Here is a 20,427-nt window from a genome sequence, read left to right on the forward strand (position 1 = left end):
TTAGTCATGAATTAAAAGGCTATCGGTTAAAAGATTAAAGGTTTTATCTTATTTAAAAGGGATGAACGTCATGTAATGCTTAAGGTGTCATCAACTTATGACATGATGATATCCACCTGTGAGATCAAACTAAGTTAGAAACATCAAAAGAAGATGCAACATGTACAATATAATTAAAAAAATTAAGTCATATTGGTTAAAAAAGAGTTGGTACAAGGGAAGTGGTTGAAGATGCAATACTATATTTTAAATGCCCAATGATATATGGACCTGCATCATTATGAAACGGAGTTCCTTAACGAGTTTTCCTACTAACAATGTGTTGTCATTATCCTAGAAAATAAACTTGGATTTCGGATTATCATAACGCACCCCAACTTCAACCGTGTACCTAAACATAAAGAAAGAGTAAGTTGGTGACCAACCCACTTGAGGATACCCAGGATGAGGGCGAGGTGAGCAAAGGTGGTGATTCTGGAGTCCGTCAGTCACAAGGCGCTATTAAGGTGGAGGTGACCCAATATGAGGATTGATGTATTAGTTGTTTCTTAGCCCCTAATGGCTTTATATTTCTTTTTCCCTTTTGAGGGTTTTTCTGTTGTATTTCTTCACCCTTTCGGGGGCTTTTGTAATTGTAGTGGACAACGACACCCCTTGAGGGTACCTTTTATGTTAATTTCCTTTATTGTTATTCTCTTCTTAGTTATTTTGTGTGTTTAAACCCTTTTAGCCCTTGGCTGAAGGCACAAGCTCTTATACTTTGACATTACATGCAACACATATAGCTCTTGGGGGATCTATGCATATATTATTATTATTATTTTTGTATTATGCGTATTATTACTCAGACATTGGTATTGTACAATTTATTGGATAACATTTTTTTGCTTTCTTTGTTGCAAGATGAACATAACTTAACACATGACAATTAACTTAAATTAACACAAAAAATTATATAACTTAACAATAATACATAAGAAAAGCCTATACACTGCTAGATGATTATGGACTTTTCAACATCTTGATTATGTTATTGGCAGATCTAAAAATTGTCGCATCAAACTCGATCGGTCCATTTGTTAGCCTACTATGATATGTTCTCCATATAACCTTCAAATCTTCATCACTCTTCAACTGAATATGGTTGTATTTCACTCTTCCATCAGTATTAATCCATGGTGCATGAAACTCGATCTTACTCACCTTTCTATTTTTGGTGTCGGGAGACATATTATTCAATTTGGATCCCAGAAGAGCGAGACATGTAGTGTACTCTAGGAGCCCAAAATCAACTGGAGGCATCACCTTGTTGATGTACAAACATGTCATAAATGAATAGTGAGACATTTTAAAATGTTATTTTTAACAACACATGATCCATATTTATACAAGTTTGGATTCATTTTGGACCACACACAACTGTCGATGCCATCACAACCATACAAAACTGTCGGCAAAATCTCAACCTTTGAAATTCCACTACCTGAATTTTTGCAGTTCCTCTAAAAATCCGGTAAATGCAGAAGGTTTTTAAAAAACCCGATGATTTTACAATACCGTATTTTTCAAGGTTTTGCAACAAAAAAAACCGGTACAACATGGTGTGTTTTAAAAATCGGTAAGTTTTCCACACCATTTTGAAGATTTTTTTTTGATATAAATGTATACCGAACTTTTGACATACATACTGGATTTTTTTATTTGTAACGTAAATTTTATTTATTTTACCTGATTTTTTGTGCGCACTTTTTTGCTAAAATTTTGTCAAAAAATTAAATACCATCAAAAATTGAAAGAGTGTTAGGTTAAATTTAGAAGGTGGTAGGAAAAATTATTCTCTTGCATGGTTTAGCCCAAAAATTAATACCATACAGGCCCAAACAATCATTATATGCATTTATGATAGTAAAATAAATATATATAAAACAAATTCTATGAAAGAATTTTGATATGTGATTACAAATAATAAAATAAAAATGAACTAATTTTAATATTATATCATTTTATTATTATTAAAATAAACGTGTATTCCATCAAATCACTTTTTTATTTTTAAAATATTGATATGACATAAAATCATATGTTAATGGGAATATTTTATTAGTTTTTATCCAAAAATATTTAGAAAAAAATGTTTTTATTATGGGGCATTTCCAAATTTATTTATAAAAATAAGAATACTGAAATAAAAAAATTTAAGAGTATGTATGAAAAGATAAAATAAAATTATTTTTTAACTTTTAATTTTTCAATTCACATCAATAAATTTTAATATTATTTTATATTTTTTAAAAGTTATTTGAAGTAGCTTTTAATTTTTAATTTTTATCATTTTAATTTTTATTATTTTAATTAAAACTCATTTGTATCATTTATAATTTATTATAATTTAAAATAAAATAAATAAAATTTAAATATGAATAGAAAAAAGTTAAATAAATCTAAAAAAATTATGAAATTTTTAGTGTAACTTTTCTCCACTATTTTTTTCTATAGTTTCTACTCCACATTCCTTTGGTCGTTTCCAACCTTGCTCTTATTGCTACTCACTCCACTTATCACCTGTTGTTTACCACCAAAATTTATATATGTGGTGAATACATTATGATATTATGTTTCATTTTTTTTAGATATATTTAAAATTATTTACAAGTATTTATTTTTTAAATAAAAATATTATTTTATCAAATACTTTAATTGATTTATCACGTATTAATCACCAATTAATTATAAATTATCAATTATCAATTACAAATTATCTTATTAACCATCTGCTATTTTAATCAAAGAGAGTTTAAAAATGATTTCATATTTTCTAATAAAAATAATACTAATTTCATATTCTTTAATAAAAATAGTCCATATTCTGTTAACTTAATCAAATTTTGATTTAAACATTAAAGTATTTTTAAGTCCTCCATTCTAGAAAGAGATTAGCCAATTTCTTCCAAACCACATTTCAGATAATCCGACAAATAATTGTTTAAATAATTTTCCACATTTTTTATTATTTGATTTTTATTCTTTTATAAAAAAATGAATTTTCTTCTTCTAAGAAGTGTAGTCTTCTTCTAAAATAAAAAAAAACATAATTGTTTGTAAAAAAAAAACATAATTAAGCAAACCATCTCAATCTTCCTATTTGGGCCAATAATGGGTAACTTTTCACACCCCTAAACTTATGTTTTCCACCCCATTTTGATAAAAAAACACATGACTTTGTCTAGAAAATAGATGTTTTTTTTTCTTTTCATATATATTTTTTATTTAATAATTTAGTTCTAAATGAAACTAAGATAAAGTCAATCAATCTGCTAATTTTGAACAGCGAATTCATACTTAATAAATATATCAACTTTTATTAAAAGTAGTTACTTCATATTTTACAAAATTAAATATAGAAAAAAAAAATTGAAGTTCAAACTTCAAATAAAAAAAAATCCTAAACAATACTAAGATTTATACATACATACAACTTCAATTAATACATAGAAAAGTTAGTGACTTGAATTTGAAAAGCAAATCCAAAAGTCCCCAAAACTTTGTTATTCTCATATTTTCAGCTCCTTAGGTTTAGATAATAGAAAGTAGCTGCTCTTTTGTTCTAACAGAATGTAACTCCTTTGAATACATAGCTCTATGCAAAACCTTGCCATTAACATCATAGAAAACAATGTTTGCATCTGTTTGTGTCAATTGAACAGACATGAAACCTTGTCCATCATAGAAGAAGTTCACATCTTCTCTGTTTCTTTTTTGAACATCTCCTCTCCATGCCTTTGATCCTGCTCCACTTATCAGAAACTGCATAGGACTGCATAAAAAAAATCATAAGCTCCTTTTGTTAAGTGCTTTTAAAATAAGTTTATATATATAATTTTTTTTTATATGGATTTTTTTTAATGTTTACCTGGCTGTGTCACTGATGTGTTCCAGACAGTGATCGTGTCCGTTTATGTAAAAATCAACCTTGTTTGCCTGTAGGAGCGGTAGAAGCAGGCTTACGAGTTCTCGAGTATCGCCGTGGTGTCCGATACTTCTAATTGCGTGGTGACCGACTGCAATTTTCCATTTTGCTTTTGATCCCCTCAATGCCATAGCAAGGTCCTGAAACATTATCGTCCAAAATATTATCGATTATCTATGTAACACTGACACTTTAAATTAAATTGTCTGATGTATCTGACGCGTGTCAATGTCAGACACTTATATATATATGAATGTGAAAAATCAATTTTTTTCTTACCTTTAGTAAGTTGGTAATGTAAGCTTTTGGTGGATTATTAACTTCCCTCCAGTCATAATCGTGTTCAGGTGAAATAAAGTAGTCTTGAATAAAAGGAGTTGTGTCAATGAAGAAAACCTCAACCAGCTCTACACAAGAACAAAAAAATAATACATTTAGAAAAAAAAATTACAAGGATATGAATTTTGATTATTTCATTAATTAAAAAGATAACATGCAATTAAAAAGATATTGATTATAATAAGAAAAAAAATACCTGAATCTACAATATAAGATCTTAAACAAAGCCACCTGCTATCTATTTGTCTAAGAAATGGACTCAATTGTGCAGCTGCATCCCCTCTATAATCATGGTTTCCCAACACTGCATGCAAATCATTAAACATGTTATTAACATCCGTAAATTACGATAAAAATACTAAATTGCAAAGACCAAAAGACGTGTCTGATATTTAACATGTGTTAGTGTCAAGTCTGATGACTTACCGGCATACCACGGCTTTTGCAAGCTTTTAGCGGTGTAAATTTTGCTGAATGATTCCTCAAAATTAGGATCACGGTCACTGGTTAAACCATTATCATAGAAATTGTCGCCGGTCGAAATTACAAAATCAATGTTAAGCTTCTTTCCAACGTATCCCATCTAAAACCAAAATATAGACCAGATACATTTATTATTTTTGCTTATATTTCGTTGCGAAGAAAAAAGTACTTAATTAAGCTGATTATTAAAAACACATGAATTAGATTATATATATATAAAGAATATGAATCAAACCTGATAAGCAACATCAGATTGATTATAGTCACCCTTTCTTCCCCAGTCACCAAGAACCAAGAAACTAAGAGAATCATCATTTTTTGGTGCATGTGTAAGCCTTTGCAATTCTGCAGATGCATGAAAATTTCCCAAACCAAACATAATTGCAAAGAGAAACCACATAATCATGGAGTTTCCATTGAGTCTTGCCATTTTTCTAGTTGATGTTGAAAAGCACTTATTCAAAATTGCTTTGTGTATGTTTCCTATAATCAATCAATAACACAATATATGTAAATAAGAAAAGAGTGTAAAATATTAGTGTAGAATTTTTAAAAATAACTAACATAGATTAGAGTTTAACTAGTGGCTATTATGAGTGTGGTTGAATAAGTAATGGTGGAGTTTATAGCATATGCTATATGCTATATTAGAATATTCTATTTTTTTAGGTATGGGAAATTTAAACTAAGGAATATATTGAAGAATATTCTTATGCTTTTGTTCAAGATATAATTGGTTTATTCCATCCAAGTAAAGTTCTCCATTTGTTCAATAATGTACTAGTAGTAGCATATTATTGAGTTGCATTATCAAGCAAGACAAAATCATCAATTATGACATATTTGTGTCAATCAAACGATTGGTCATTGTTGCATGAGGCTTCAATTAAAAAAAGTTATTGGTAAGTATTTTGTGTTATGAATTCTGTAATAAAAAATATTATATGTTTAGTGGAATATAAAAATGTTTTTGAAAAAAAAGAGAGAGGGGAAAATTGGTATATATAAGAATGTAGGATTTATATGAAATTGAAAGTTTAAAAAACGGTATGTTATTGCAAAAACAACTACAAAAAAACAATATTAAAAGTGTTGACACAGATAAATAAATTGTAATTAATTTACAATGTGGTGGTCACATTCAATATTGTAACATTGTAACATTTGTATCAATCAAAGTTGCAACGTATCACACAAATGTGATCGTAACCGTTAACCTTGTATCAATCAAAGTTGCAACGTTTTACACAAATGTGATCGTAACCGTTAACCTTGTATCAATCAAAGTTGCAACGTTTTACACAAATGTGATCGCAACGGTTAGCTTTGATGACGTTGAAGATAAAGAAAAGTGTTGACATTAAATAAATCATAATTAATTCACAATGTGATGGTCACATTCAATATTGTAACATTTCTATCAATAGAAATATCTAAAAGTTTTACACGAATGTGATGCAACTGTTAACCTTGAAGACGGTGAAGATAAAAAAAAGTTGAAAAATGGAAGTACCTTTTGAAAATTGCTTATGTCTTGATATAATTTTTCTAGTCACGAACACATTTGATTTATCAAAATATGATGAATGTTGTAGTTTAAATAGTTATGATGCTTATGAATGTTTCGTGGGAAATTGAAGGTAAAGTGGGGTGAGGAATTAAACCTATTTTAGAACATGACGTTTTTATCCAACCTCTCATATTGAAGAAGGGATTGATGGATGGAGATTTTACAAGACATTATCTATAATACAAAAATATCATAATCATGGAGGTAAATAGAAAAGTAATATTTAGGTAATTTTTCTAATGGTAAGCATGCAAGGTTGCCGTTTTAGAAGAGTGGATGTATATGGATTGTGAAAAGAGGTGATATAGGAATGTTTTAGATAAATATGCGGTATTAAGTTATTAAGTTAGTTGTGATATTTATGTGTTTGCTATATAAAGTATAGGAATCCATCAATTTATATCAAATATAGAAAAATAAACATGTTCCAAGCTTTATGTTTAATTTTTGTCTTTTGATTTTAATTTCTATTATATATATATATATATATATATATATATATATATATATATATATATATATATATATATATATATATATATATATATATATATATATATATATAGGGACGGAGGCAGAAATTTTGAGTAGTGGGGATCAATATAAATATAACATTTCATTTTTAAAAATATAAATATAAGTTAGAATTGTTCTCTACGATTTTTCATGTTCTGAAAATATTGAATGATTTTCTCATTTTCAACATCAACAAAAATATCTCTCTCAATGTAAGTAACTAAGCAATCATTTAACCAATCATCACCCATGCGATTTCGCATTCGATTCTTGATAATATTCATAGTAGAGAAAACTCTTTCAGCTATTGCAGTTGCCACCGGTGATATAAGAGATAACTTTAAAAGCAAATATACCAACGGGTACACAACATGTTTTTTTGGTCTCTAAAAATAAATTTGCTGCCATTAACATAATCTTAAGCTTAATAAAGTAATAATATATTTTTTACTCTTACTGCACTAATAAAAATAAATTATAAATTCATAAAGATTAAAATTAAAAAATTTACATTTTAAAAGATCAACAATGGTGAAGAAGCTAAAAACACAAAGACACTTTGTAGTGAGAGAATAAGGAGTGGGAGAAAGAAGAATATGAAAAGTGGTTTGTTTCTATTTGAAAAGAGTAAAAGAGAATTAATAGGAATATGAAAAAAAATAGGAGTTGAATTTTTTAATTTTATTTAAAGAATTTAATTTATTTTAAACGTATATAGATGTGTGTGATACTCAGAATCATTTTATTAAGTGAGGCATTATTAACTTTTTCTTCCTAATTTTTAGGATATTAAATTATTAATATATTATTTATATTATTAAATATTAATCAAAGAAGAATGTGGTGGGGGCATGGGCCCACCCTTCCTTCTTAATACCTCCGTCCCTATATATATGTTGAGTTATTTATAGAAACGAAAAACATATATATATATATATATATAGAAATTAAAATTTAAGAGAAATTAAAATTGAATGTTGAGTTATTTATAGAAACGAAAAACACACACACATATATATATATATATATATATATATATATATATATATATATATATATATATATATATATGTTTTTCGTTTCTATAAATAACTCAACATTCAATTTTAATTTCTCTTAAATTTTCCTTCAAATAATGGTCATTGCAAATCTTTTTATCTTTAAAATTGGTCTCTCCCGCCAGTTTCCACTACCAGAGATTTTACATGGCATGTTAAAGATTTTTTTTATCCGTATGATTTTTATTAAATTAATTATTTTAATTTTATATTAGTTAAATTGTGGGGTTATAAACCTCCCCTAAATTCCTAAATTCTCTCACACATTTCATCAAACAGTTTCTGAGCAATCTTTCAAAGATTCATCATGTAGATCTTAGTTTCAGGTCATCTGAGTTTGTCCATACATGTTGGCAATTTGAAATGTTCTGATTGGTCTATTTTGAATTAGATCCCGTGTTTCATTTTTGCTAATTTTCATCGTGCGCCCCAGCCAGAGGATTGTTGGATTTGCCACGTCAATTAATGAGGTCAAGTCCAACGCTATGTATTTTTTCTGATTTTATTTCTTTTTCTTTTTTCATTTTAAATTGCTTTTTATTTTCAAATTCATAGAAAAATCATTTTGCATAACAAAAAGACCAAAATAATTTCTAAAATTTTCGTTTATTTTTCTACATCTGATTTTTATTTTTCAACATTTTATTTTCTTGATTTTCTATTTTTCCTTTGTTTTGATTAGTTTAAAAATGCTTTTACGCATTATAAAATTCTAGGCCATTTTTTGGTGTTTTGAAGGATTTTATGGATTTTCTCTTTTATTTCCCTTTTTAAATTCATTTTAATTTTTTTTTAATGCATTCTATTTTATCCTTTTGCATTTTATGCTTGTTTGACCTTTGTTGACTTCTGTTGGCCTTGGATCATGATTATTTTGATCATAGATCTCATCAAACTCAATGGATCTTGGATGTTGATGGGGGTGAAAACCCTAATCCATCAAAATGGATGATTGATTTCGATGATGACTTGATCAATGCTTTGATCCAATTTGGGTGTGATCTCTCTTGTCCTGTTCTTCTTCATCTCTTTCTTTTCCTATCGATCAATTGGATGGTTTGTGTCCATCTTGTTCATGATGTGGGAATTGGTGTTTAATGAACTTTCATCATTTCAAATCTATCTCTTGATTGATCATGAATCATTTAAGGTACTTTGAATTGATGCATAGTACTTTGAAGTACTATGAGAAAAAAATTTGTTTGGGAAGAATGCTCATGATCTGTGCTTAGTTCCTAATGTGAATATCCCTCATAAGTTCAAAGTGCCAAATTTCGAGAAATATAAGTGTAACTCTTGTCCTTTGAGTCATCTGGTGATGTATGCTCGCAAGATTTCGACTCAGACTGATAACCATCAACTGTTGATTCATTACTTTCAAGATAGTTTGATTGGTGCTGCTTTGAAGTGGTACATGGGACTTGATAGCACCCAAGTCCATACTTTCAACAATCTAGGTGAAGCTTTTGTTCTTCAGTACATATATAATGTTAACATAGCATCATACCAAGATCAAATCCGTGCTATGTCCCAAAAGGATAAGGAAAAAAAGTACGCGCAGTGATGGCGCGAGATTGCTGTGCAAGTCAGTCCTCCGTTAGAAGAGAAATATATGACAAAGCTATTTTTGAAGACTTTGAGTCCATTTTACTATGACTGGATGGTTGCAAGCGCTCCTAGTGATTTTACCGAGATGGTCAACATGGGGATGAGACTAGAAGAGGGCATCCATGAGGGACGGTTGAAAGAGAGTGGTTCATTTGACATTTCCAAGAAATATGGGAATGGTTTGCCCAAGAAGAAGGAACATGATACTAATGCTATTTCGTAAGAAAAGCGCATGAGATCTACGAGAGGCAATCAACGTCATCAACATGTGGTGTCAGTTGCCCCGGTTATTAATCCTTCTCCAGTTGTTCAAGTAGCACCAAATTATCAACCACATTTTCAACAACATACTCATCAACAAACCTGTGTCCATAGACCATCTCAATTTGATCCGATTCTGATGACCTATGCAGAATTATTTCCTGCTTTGATACAAAAGAATTTGGTACAAACGAGGACTCCTCAAGCTATTCCGAAGGAGCTTCCATGGTGGTATAAATCTGATCATCATTGTGCATTCCATCAAGGTACACCCGATCATGATATTGAAAACTATTTTGCTTTGAAAGCTGAGGTGAGAAGACTAGTGCAAAGTGGTATTTTAACTTTTGAAGACTTTAGTCCTAATGTGCAAGCCAATTTGTTGCCTAAACATGATGGTGACACTGTGAATATGGTCGAGGGATGTCTTGGAAAGTATCATGTATTTGATGTCAATATGATTAGAAGATCCTTGGTCGAGATGCATGCAACTTTGTGTGAGCTGAGTCATTATGAGCACAATCATGCTTCTTGCCGTATATGTTCAAGAAACCCTCGAGGGTAAGCTGTGGTAAAGAGAGATCTATAAGAGATGATGAATGAAAATATTATTCAGACTAACAGAGATAGGGATAAAGATGAGCATGGTGTGAACGTCATAGTTCCTCATTTCTATATCCCCTAACCATTTGTGATTTCCTATAATAGTCAAAATTCTATCATTTCTCCTTTGGTTATTCTTTTGGAGGGTCCTACACCCTATGAATCTGACAGAGCTGTCCCTTACAAATACAATGCTATGATTTTGGAAGATGGAAATGAAGTTCTCATCCCTTCCCTTTCTTCTATTGTGAATATTGTTGATGTGAGCAGTGTAACCCAAAGTGGTCGAGTATTTGCTTATGTGGCCCCTAAGAGAATTGAAGATACTTCGGTGGGTAAGCAAGCTTCGGTGGAAACTCCTGTGGTGTAGTCTGGCCAGTCCAACGATGTAAACCAGAAATCTGATCACGATGAAGTGCCGGAGTTGATTAATAGAAGTGAATTTAATGTGGTTGATCAATTATTGAATACCTCGTCTAAAATACATGTCTTATCTTTGCTGATGAATTTGGAAGCTCACAGAGAGGCTTTGCAGAAGGTCTTGGAGCAAGCCTATATGGATCATGATGTGACAATTGGTCAGTTCGATGGCATTGTTGCCAACGTTACTGCATGTAATAACCTGAGCTTTAGTGATCAAGAATTTCCTGAGAAAGGGAGGAATCATAATTTGGCTTTGCATATTTCCATGAATTGCCAAGAAGATGCTTTGTCCAATGTGTTGGTTGACACTAGTTCGTCTCTGATTGTTATGGAAAACTCTACTCTGTCCAAGCTCTCTTATTAAGGTGCTCCGATGAGGTTCAATGGGGTTGTTGTGAAAGCCTTTGACGACTTGAAGAAAATTGTGATTCGAGAGGTTGATCTCTCGATGAAGATAGGACCGTGCTTATTTCAGATTACGTTTCAAGTGATGGATATCCAAGCTCTTTCTGTTGTTGATAATGTTGATAAGTTGTGGAGAATGGTCAATCTGCTAGATGGGGTCAAGTTGTTGAACTTGCTGGGAATAAAAATAGAGTTGGTTTAGACTTCTCGTCTGGTTCAACCCGTAGACATTTGAAGCATATTCAAGAAGTTTTTCACAATGCTTGTTTCATCCACTACAAAGATCAGTCTGCTGCTGCATTCCTAGAAGATGATTAAAAACAAGAAGCGCCAAACTTTGTGACGCACAAATTGATGTGCAATAATTGGACTACTGTTGACGTTCCCTCTATTATTCGCTTGTCAAAGTAATATGTTTGTCATTTTCAAAAAAAATCCTTTCACTATGCCCAAGGTGAAAGTGAATCTATGTGGACTTTGTTCAATTTTTATCTCATTAATAAAATGTTATTTTGTTTATCCATATTATGTTTTCTCTTTTTGTTTTTTTTTTCTAAAAAAATGATAACATAAAAAACCAAGAAAATAATCACTTTTTACATCTGCATCATAATTGTGCGTTTATTTGTTCATATTCTAAAATCAAGCATAAAATTATTGTGCATATTAATTGTTAAACCCATTGAAAACAATGACTCTATGCCCTCTCCCAACTTTGAATTCCCTGTGTTTGAAATTAAAGAAGAGGATGTTGAAGAGATTCCTAATGAAATTTCCCGGTTGCTTGAGCACGAGGATAAAACCATTCAGCCTTATAAAGAGCCGTTGAAAATGATTAATTTGGACTCTGAAGAGAATAAGAAAGAAGTCAAGACTGGGGCACTGCTTTGTCCAAATGTTAAGAAGAGGATGGTAGATCTTCTTAGAGAATACGTGGATGTGTTTGCTTGGTCTTATCAAGATATGCCAGGTCTTGATACTGATATTGTGGAGCATAGATTACCATTGAAGCCAGAGAGTTCGCCTGTTAAACAAAAATTGAGGAGAACTCATCCTGATATGGCTGTTAAGATCAAAAAGGAGGTTCAGAAACAGATTGATGATGGTTTCCTTGTTACTTCTGAGTATCCTTAATGGGTGGCCAACATTGTGCTTATTCCAAAGAAGGATGTCAAAGTTCAGATGTGTATTGATTATAGAGACTTGAACAAAGCTAGCCCAAAGGATGATTTTCCTCTACCACACATTGACATGTTGGTAGATAATACAACTAAGTTCAATGTCTTCTCCTTTATGGATGATTTTTCTCCGGTTATAATCAGATCAAGATGGCACCCAAGGACATGGAAAAAACAACATTTATTACACCCTAAGGAACATTCTGCTAGAGAGTGATACCTTTCGGTTTAAAGAATGCTGGTGCAACATACTAGAGAACCATGACTACTCTTTTCCATGACATGATGCACAATGAGATAGAGGTCTATGTCGATGATATGATTCCTAAGTCGAAGACTGAAGAAGATCATGTTGAGTATTTGTTGAAGTTTTTTCAACATTTGAGAAAGTTTAAACTCCGTTTGAATCTTAATAAGTGTACTTTTGGTGTCCGTTCAAGAAAGTTGTTGGGCTTAATTTTCATCCAGAAGTGTATTGAAGTAGATCCTGATAAAGTTAAATCTATTCAAGAGATGCCTACACCAAAGATAGAAAAGCAAGTCAGAGGATTCCCCGGGTGTCTGAATTACATCTCCAGGTTTATATCTCACATGACTGCCACATGTGGTCCAATCTTCAAGCTTCTCCGTAAAGATCAAGGTTGTGTTTAGATAGAAGACTGCCAAAAAGCTTTTGACAACATCAAGGAGTATTTTCTCGAACCTCCTATCTTGTCTCCTCAAGTGGAAGAAAGACCCCTGATCATGTACTTAACTGTGTTAGAAGAGTCCATGGGTTGTATACTTGGACAATATATGAAACTGGTAGAAAGGAGCATGATATCTACTATCTGAGTAAGAAGTCTACAGACTGTGAGTCTCGGTACTCCATGCTTGAGAAGACTTATTGTGCTTTATCCTGGGATGCCAAACGTCTACGCTAGTATATGATTAATCATACCGCTTGGTTGATATCCAAAATGGATCAAATCAAGTATGTTTTTGAAAAGCTTGCTTCGACTGGTAGGATTGCTCGTTGGCAGATGCTATTGTTTGAATATGATATTGAGTACCATACTTAGAAGGCGATTAAAGGAAGTATTCTTGTAGATCATTTGGCTCACCAGCCAATTGATGATTATCGGTCCATCAGGTTTGACTTCCCTGATGAAGATGTTATGTATTTAAAAGCTAAAGATTGTGATGAACCATTTCCTAAAGAAGGACCAGAGCTTGGATCCCGATGGTGTTTAGTGTTTGATGGAGCTGTTAATGCTTATGGTAATGGAATTGGTGCAATCATCATTACTCCTCAGGTTTATCATATCTCTTTCACTGCAAGATTGTTGTTTGATTGTACAAACAACATGGCAAAGTATGAAGCTTGTATCATGGCTCTTGAAGAAGCCATTGATTTGAGAATTAAGATTCTTGATGTATATGGAGATTCAACCTTGGTAGTTAATTAGATTAAAGGAGAATGGGAGACTCGTCATCCTGGCTTGATTCCTTACAAAGATTATGCAAGGAGGTTGTTGACTTTCTTCAACAAAGTTGAGTTTCATCATATACCTCGTGAAGAGAATCAGATGGCGGATGCTTTGGCTACTTTGTTTTCTATGTATAAAGTAAATCGTTGGAATGACGCGCCCAACATCAAAATTATGCGCCTTGATAGGCCTAATAATGTGTTTATAGCGGAAGAGGTCACAAATGATAAGCCTTGGCATCATGATATCAAATGTTTCCTCCAAAGTTAGGAGTACCCGCTTAGGGCATCCAACAAAGATAAGAAGACTTTGAGAAGACTGGATGACAATTTCTTTCTGAATGAATATGTGATATACAAGATAAAATTTGATATATTCTTGCTCATATGCGTGGATACACACGAAGCAGACATGTTAATGCAAGAAGTTCATGAAGGATCCTTTGGTACTCATATCAATGGACATAGAATGGCTAAAGAGATGTTAAGAGCAAGTTACTATTGGTTGACAATGGAATCTAATTGCTGCAAATATGTGAAGAAGTGCAATAAATATCAGATTTATGCAGATAAGATTCATATGCCTCCGACTCTTCCCAATATTATTTCATCCCCATGGCCTTTCTCTATCAAGGCTTCGAACGAGCATTGTTTAATTCTGGTGGCTATTGATTACTTCACCAAATGGGTTGAAGAAACATCTTATGCTAATGTGACTAAGCAGGTTGTGGTTAGATTTATCAAGAATCAAATTATTTGCTGATATGGTGTTCCAAGTAAGATCATCACTTATAATGGGTCAAACTTGAATAATAAGATGGTGAAAGAGCTTTGTGACGACTTCAAGATTGAACATCATAAATCTTCTCCTTACATACCTAAGATGAATGGGGTTGTTGAAGCTGAAAATAAAAATATTAAGAAGATTATCCAGAAGATGGTTGTGACATATAAGGGATGGCATGAGATGCTCCCTTTTTCTTTGCATGGGCATCGTACATCCGTCTGTACTTCAACGGGGACAACCCCTTTATCTCTTGTGTATGGCATGGAAGAAGTGCTCCCCGTAGAGGTTGAGATCCCATCAATGCGAGTCTTAATGGAAGCCAAGTTATATGAGGTTGAATGGTGTCAAACCATATATGATCAGTTCAATTTGACTGAAGAGAAGAGGATGACAAATTTGTGTCATGGCCAATTATATCAAAAGAGAATGAAGAAAACATTTGACAAGAAGGTTTAACCTCGCGTATTCAGAGAAGGCGACCTCATGCTCAAAAAGATTCTATATTTCAACACTAATTCTAGGGGCAAGTGGACTCCTAATTATGAAGGCCCATATGTTGTTAAGAGAGCCTCCTCAGGCGGTGCAATGACTCTTACGACTATGGATGGTGAGGAGGTCCCTGGTCATGTGAATGCCAATGCAGTCAAGAAATACTTCGCCTTGAAAAATAAAAGAACAACTTGCTAAGTTGAAAACTTGAAAGGGCGGCTTAAGCAAAAATGAGTGTCTCGGTGGATTGAAAACCCGAAAGGGCGGTCCAAGCAAAAATTAGAGACATAAACAGAAAATAATCATCCCAGTAGATTGAGACCTGAGAGGGAAATCTAGGAAAAAGTTAGGGATTATGGAAAGTAACTCCATCAGGCCAGACTTGATCCTTTGAAGCAACAATGCCTATCAAAGTTTCTCATTCAGTCATCCTCGACCAAAGTTTTGAGCATAGCAGAATCAAAAGCTGTTAGGGAGAATAGTGGTCATTGTATTTCAATGTAGCCATTTCCATGTATTTATCATTTTTTCAACTTAGTAATGATCCATGGAGTCACACCATCTACGAACTACCATTCTATTAATAAAATTTGAGCTTTTTGCCCATTTATTTGTTGTTCTTATCTTGTTTCAGTATACGAAATTTCATTTATTTTTGATAATAATTTTTGAAACAAAAGATATATAAACAATCATGTTTTTGAAATTTACAAAAATATTTACCTCAATTTGTGAATATAAAAGAGGAACGTCAATAGTAATCTCAAGGATGGTAAGATCTTGAATAGCAGAGCTCAATGTTCTCTAAGACAAGAGTTTCCTTGTGAATGTATCTAGACTCATCAGTTTCGAAAATAGAGATTGCAGGAATGGTAGAATCCCCAGTGAAGTTGCCAACTAGTCTTCATAGCAGAGTTTGTTCGGATGTTTCTCACACCTGGAAAAACTTTCCCTCCCTCGAAATGGAGTCCACATTTTTAGAAGATTAACTTTGGGTCTCCAAGCAATATCTTTTTTCTCTCTCCAGAAGGATTGAAGCCTTGTATCCGGATTTAGCTCATTTGATGGCTTATGATCATTCATTGTAGGGTTTCCTTCAACTGAATCCCTAGCAAGATCTCTAGTAGCATCTCCACCTTGTTGATATTAGCCGAGTATCCGATTGAGTTGTGTTATCGATATAATCCTTTGTACCTGTTTTATTAGCATATTCATACGCATATGTATATCATCATGGTGTTTATTTGTGTATCTTGCATTCCTTAGTGCTTCCCCGCTCTCTGTGTTTTTTCACCTCGTAGAGTGTGTGCACCCTCTCTCTAATAGAATGTCGACCTTAAGAAAAAACGCTTATCCTTTCTAATTTCCCATGGAGTTTGAACCTCGTGGAAGGTTTTATTTCAATTTTCCTTTTCAGTTCATTATTTGGATGGAATTAATCCCCATTTTATTTCATTTTCTCATTGGATTGAGTCTTCTTTGACCATTTCTCTCTAGTTTATTCCTGGGTGTAACACCCCAAAATTTACCCTCCTCATTCATGCATTCATTTAGCATTTCATATTGCATTTCATCATGTCAATCAGAATTAGATCCGAAAAAAAAAGGAAAAAAAAATGAAAAAAAAAACGAAAAAAATAAAATAAAATATTTTTTTACAAAAAAATAAAATAAATAAAAATAATAATAAAAAAATAAATAAAATATAATAAATTTTTTTTGGACTTGGGTCTCTCTCATTTGAGCCCACAAAACCATGAAATTCAGTCTATAAATACCAAGGCTTCACTTGAGAAAAAGGAAGAGAAGCAAAATACTCTGAGGTTTCCTTGGAACGAAACCCTGGACAAAACCTGAAGAGAAACCTGACAGAGAATTCAGAGCAGCCTCCAAACCCTGAAGGGCCTCACGGGTGCAACTCAATTTCAATCAAGCTCTCCAATCAGGTTTGCCCTATTCCCATTATTTTACGCCTTCAATTTGAATGTTTTAAATGTGTGATGTATTATGAATAGGTGAAACCTATGCCTTGAATGTTTAATCACATGATTTCTGAAGTGTATGCCACAAGGTTTGAGGTTTCTGAAACCATACTGTTATCCATGAAAAAAATGCTTATGGTGTTTCACTAACCCTTTTGTTGAGTTTTTGTGAGGGCTCACATGACTTTTGCAGGGATAACTTGCGTGGTTTCCCACTTTATTTGTGGGATAACCCCTGGAGGTTCATTCCGATTACCTGTACTGACCCACTTTCTTTGATGATGTTAGCTTGGAAGGATCTCAGGGTTTCCCATTCCTCTAATTGCTGTTACTTCGGATCTTTATCCGCGTGGTACTTTTACATTTTTCCCGCATTTTACTGCTTTCCTAGCTGGAAGACCTCGATAAGAGGCAATGTTTTTGTGTTTACTTTATGCAGGTTCCTTTGTCCAGGGTTAAGAGCTATGAGGTCTTATCCTCATTACCCTTTTGCATGCGCGTTCCTACAATGCAAACAAACCCTTCATTGATTTTTCTTCTCCATAACACACGTTTACTCCTTCTACTACAGGCGAGTAAGTCTCCAAAGGTCGAGCATCCGGTAGATTGCGTAGTGACGTCGTTCGTCCAAAACCCAATCCACAACCCCGTAGTTATCCGAACTACGACTTGCTCTGATTCTCATTCCAGATGAGATACGTAGGCATAAGACGCGATGTCTTAGCGAGCACACATCCCCCAACCCATAGGTCAGCCGAGCTACGAAGACTCTGATTCTCATATTCAGATGAGATACGTATGCAGTGGATGCGACATCCGTGCGAGTCATTTTCATTTAACCCTTTTTTTTGGTAAACAGCACAAGATAAACTCACACCCTTTAGACGAAAACTACAAAAGTGGATCCCGTAGAGTACTACGGATGCGTAGGGGTGCTAATACCTTCCCTTCGCATAACCGACTCCCGAACCCAAGATTTGGTTGCGAGACCCCGTCTTGTCCTTTCCTTTTTCAGGTTTACTTCGAGCGTTTCCTTTCCCTCCTTTGGGATGAATAACGCATGGTGGCGACTCTTCTGTCTTTTTCTTTCGCCGGTTGTTTTTTTTGCGCACTGTATTTTTCAGGTTGCGACAGCTGGCGACTCTGTTGGGGACTAAGAAGTTGACCTCTTGCTGGTCCATCTTCCCTAAGCAAGTCCCTCTTAGCTTGTGTGATTTCTTGTTTATTGGGTGTTCATGCTTTTGTACATTTATTTGCTTACCTGCTTGCATGCATCTGTTGTATCTATTAGATCTGTTTGTTTGTTTGTTGGGATGGGATGTTCTATGAGAGATAAGCCCATTACCCAGGCTTGAGTGTACACACAGGTTTTAGAGTGGATGATCATGAGGCTTGCGTGGCATGTTGCTACGTTAAGTCGTTCGTGAAGAACCACACCCATACGAGGTTTCTTTTGGATATATTATGTCCTACGGATGTTCCGTAACGACATGGTGTTCCTTTAGAAATCGTCGACTCTGGTGACCATTTCCCGAGAACTCAGTCGAGGCCTCTCCTCCGAGACGTGATTATGTTAGCTCTGGTGGGCGCATTCTCGCTGATCAATCCGAGGACCCCTAGACTGGGAACTTGCTTTAGGATGTCCTGTTGAGGGGAGTCAGTGGAGGTCTTTTATCCCGTAATAATGCTAAACCTTCAGTGGTAAACGTATTATTCGCGACTGAAGGGCTGAAACTGACGAACTTCTGTTCTTAGAACCTACCAGTGAGGGGTGGGCTAAATTCAGGAAACCTTAACCTCCAACCAACCCGGTTTTCTAGAGCAGAGTTTTGGTCTTGTATTATATTCCTCAGTGAATTTCTCTCCAGGAAGTGCAACCTGACAGATGTTCAAGCGGATCCATCAATTCTGATTGACATGCCTTTGTATTGCATAACATCATCTGCATATTTGCATCCAACATCTCATGCTTATTCATTTGCAGGGTATTCCCTTTCAAAACGGGGGTGCCTTAAAACTGAACAAGCAGTGCATCGCATACCATGCATATTAACCCTTGTCTGTTTTGCAGGTGTCACCGCAGTGTCTAATGTTTGTTCCCTGTATCAGGCAGTTATTGGTCCCAAGCGAGTTCACAAATACCCGACAAAGGAAAACCGTCCACGACTAGCGATGGACCAAGTACAGAAAGAGCTGGCTGATATGCGTGAAAGGATGAATCAGTTCATGACATTGATGACTGGTATGGCAGCAGGTCAAGAAAAACTGAGGGAATTGGTTGAGCAACCGAGACCCGATCCGGAGGTGGAGATACCAAATGCTAAGGGAAACCCTGGTAACCCTGGGAACGCTGATAACCCTGTGAACACTGGTAACGCGGGTAACGCAAATGCTGATGGAAACCCGGGTAATGTTGGCAACACAGGGAATGTTGGAAATGGTATTGGCGGAAGGTACAATGTGAATCAAGGAATTCGGATTAACGGACACCTCGTTACTGAAGATTATCAGTATGATCAATTTTCTTTGCACGACGAGGCCCTCGAGACCACTCGCCGTATGGATGAGCTTGCTGAGAAGCTCAAATCTTTGGAGTCTCAAAATTCCTTAGGCTTTGATGTCACAAATCTTGGTCTGGTTCAGGGAGTAAGGATTCCTCACAAGTTCAAACCCCCTACTTTTGAGAAATACAACGGGGCTTCTTGCCCACGCACTCATCTCCAATCTTATTTGGGAAGGTTGGGAGCTCACACGGAAGATGAAAAGCTGTGGATGTACTATTTTGAAGACAGTCTAACTGGAGCTTCTCGTGAATGGTATTCTCATTTGTCTCGTACTACCATCAAGAGCTGGAAAGACTTGGCAAAGGCTTTTGTCAAGCAATATCAATACAACTTGGACATGGCTCCAAATCGTACCTTGTTGCAAGGTATGTCCCAGACTGCCAAGGAGACCTTTAGAGAATATGCTCAGCGTTGGAGACAGATTGCTGCGTCCGTCCAACCCCCTATGTCTGAAAGGGAGATGGCGGACATGTTCATGAACACTCTTCAAGGCAATTATATTGAGAGATTGGCTGCTTGCCCGTCAATCAGCTTTGCAGAGATAGTAATTGCTGGAGAAAGAATCGAGAGTCTGTTGAAGATGGGCCGAATTCAAGACAATAGTGCTTCCAACTCATCAGGTCCCAAGAGACCGTTTGCTGGTAACGGTCAGCGAAGAAAAGAAGGCGAGGCAAGCGTTGTGTATGCTAGCAGAGGCAGGGGTAGAGGACGTCCTAATTATTATCA

At 34.4% G+C, this 20,427-nt stretch overlaps 1 protein-coding gene across 1 annotated transcript; it reads right to left on the bottom strand.

Moving 5' to 3' along the window:
* Positions 1 to 3,332: 3,332 nt before the first annotated feature.
* Positions 3,333 to 5,369, bottom strand: LOC127133806 (purple acid phosphatase 17). Its single transcript, XM_051061761.1, has 6 exons — positions 5,025 to 5,369; positions 4,733 to 4,889; positions 4,503 to 4,610; positions 4,247 to 4,374; positions 3,911 to 4,107; positions 3,333 to 3,814 (listed from the first exon to the last, which is right to left on the bottom strand). The coding sequence occupies exons 1-6, from the start codon at positions 5,217 to 5,219 to the stop codon at positions 3,574 to 3,576; spliced, it is 1,026 nt and encodes a 341-aa protein (XP_050917718.1). The 5' UTR covers positions 5,220 to 5,369; the 3' UTR covers positions 3,333 to 3,573.
* Positions 5,370 to 20,427: the final 15,058 nt, after the last annotated feature.

This window comes from Lathyrus oleraceus, chromosome 1 (assembly GCF_024323335.1).
Source record: "Lathyrus oleraceus cultivar Zhongwan6 chromosome 1, CAAS_Psat_ZW6_1.0, whole genome shotgun sequence".
NCBI lineage: Eukaryota > Viridiplantae > Streptophyta > Magnoliopsida > Fabales > Fabaceae > Lathyrus > Lathyrus oleraceus.

What these genes read in the sequence shown, in the direction of transcription:
- LOC127133806 (XM_051061761.1), bottom strand. Translation starts at nt 5,219, where the DNA reads ATGGCAAGACTCAATGGAAACTCCATGATTATGTGGTTTCTCTTTGCA. An exon ending in GCAAAAGCCGTGGTATGCCG is followed by an intron (nt 4,611 to 4,732) that starts GTAAGTCATCAG and finishes ATTTGCATGCAG; the next exon opens with TGTTGGGAAACCATGATTAT. An exon ending in ATCTTATATTGTAGATTCAG is followed by an intron (nt 4,375 to 4,502) that starts GTATTTTTTTTC and finishes GTTCTTGTGTAG; the next exon opens with AGCTGGTTGAGGTTTTCTTC.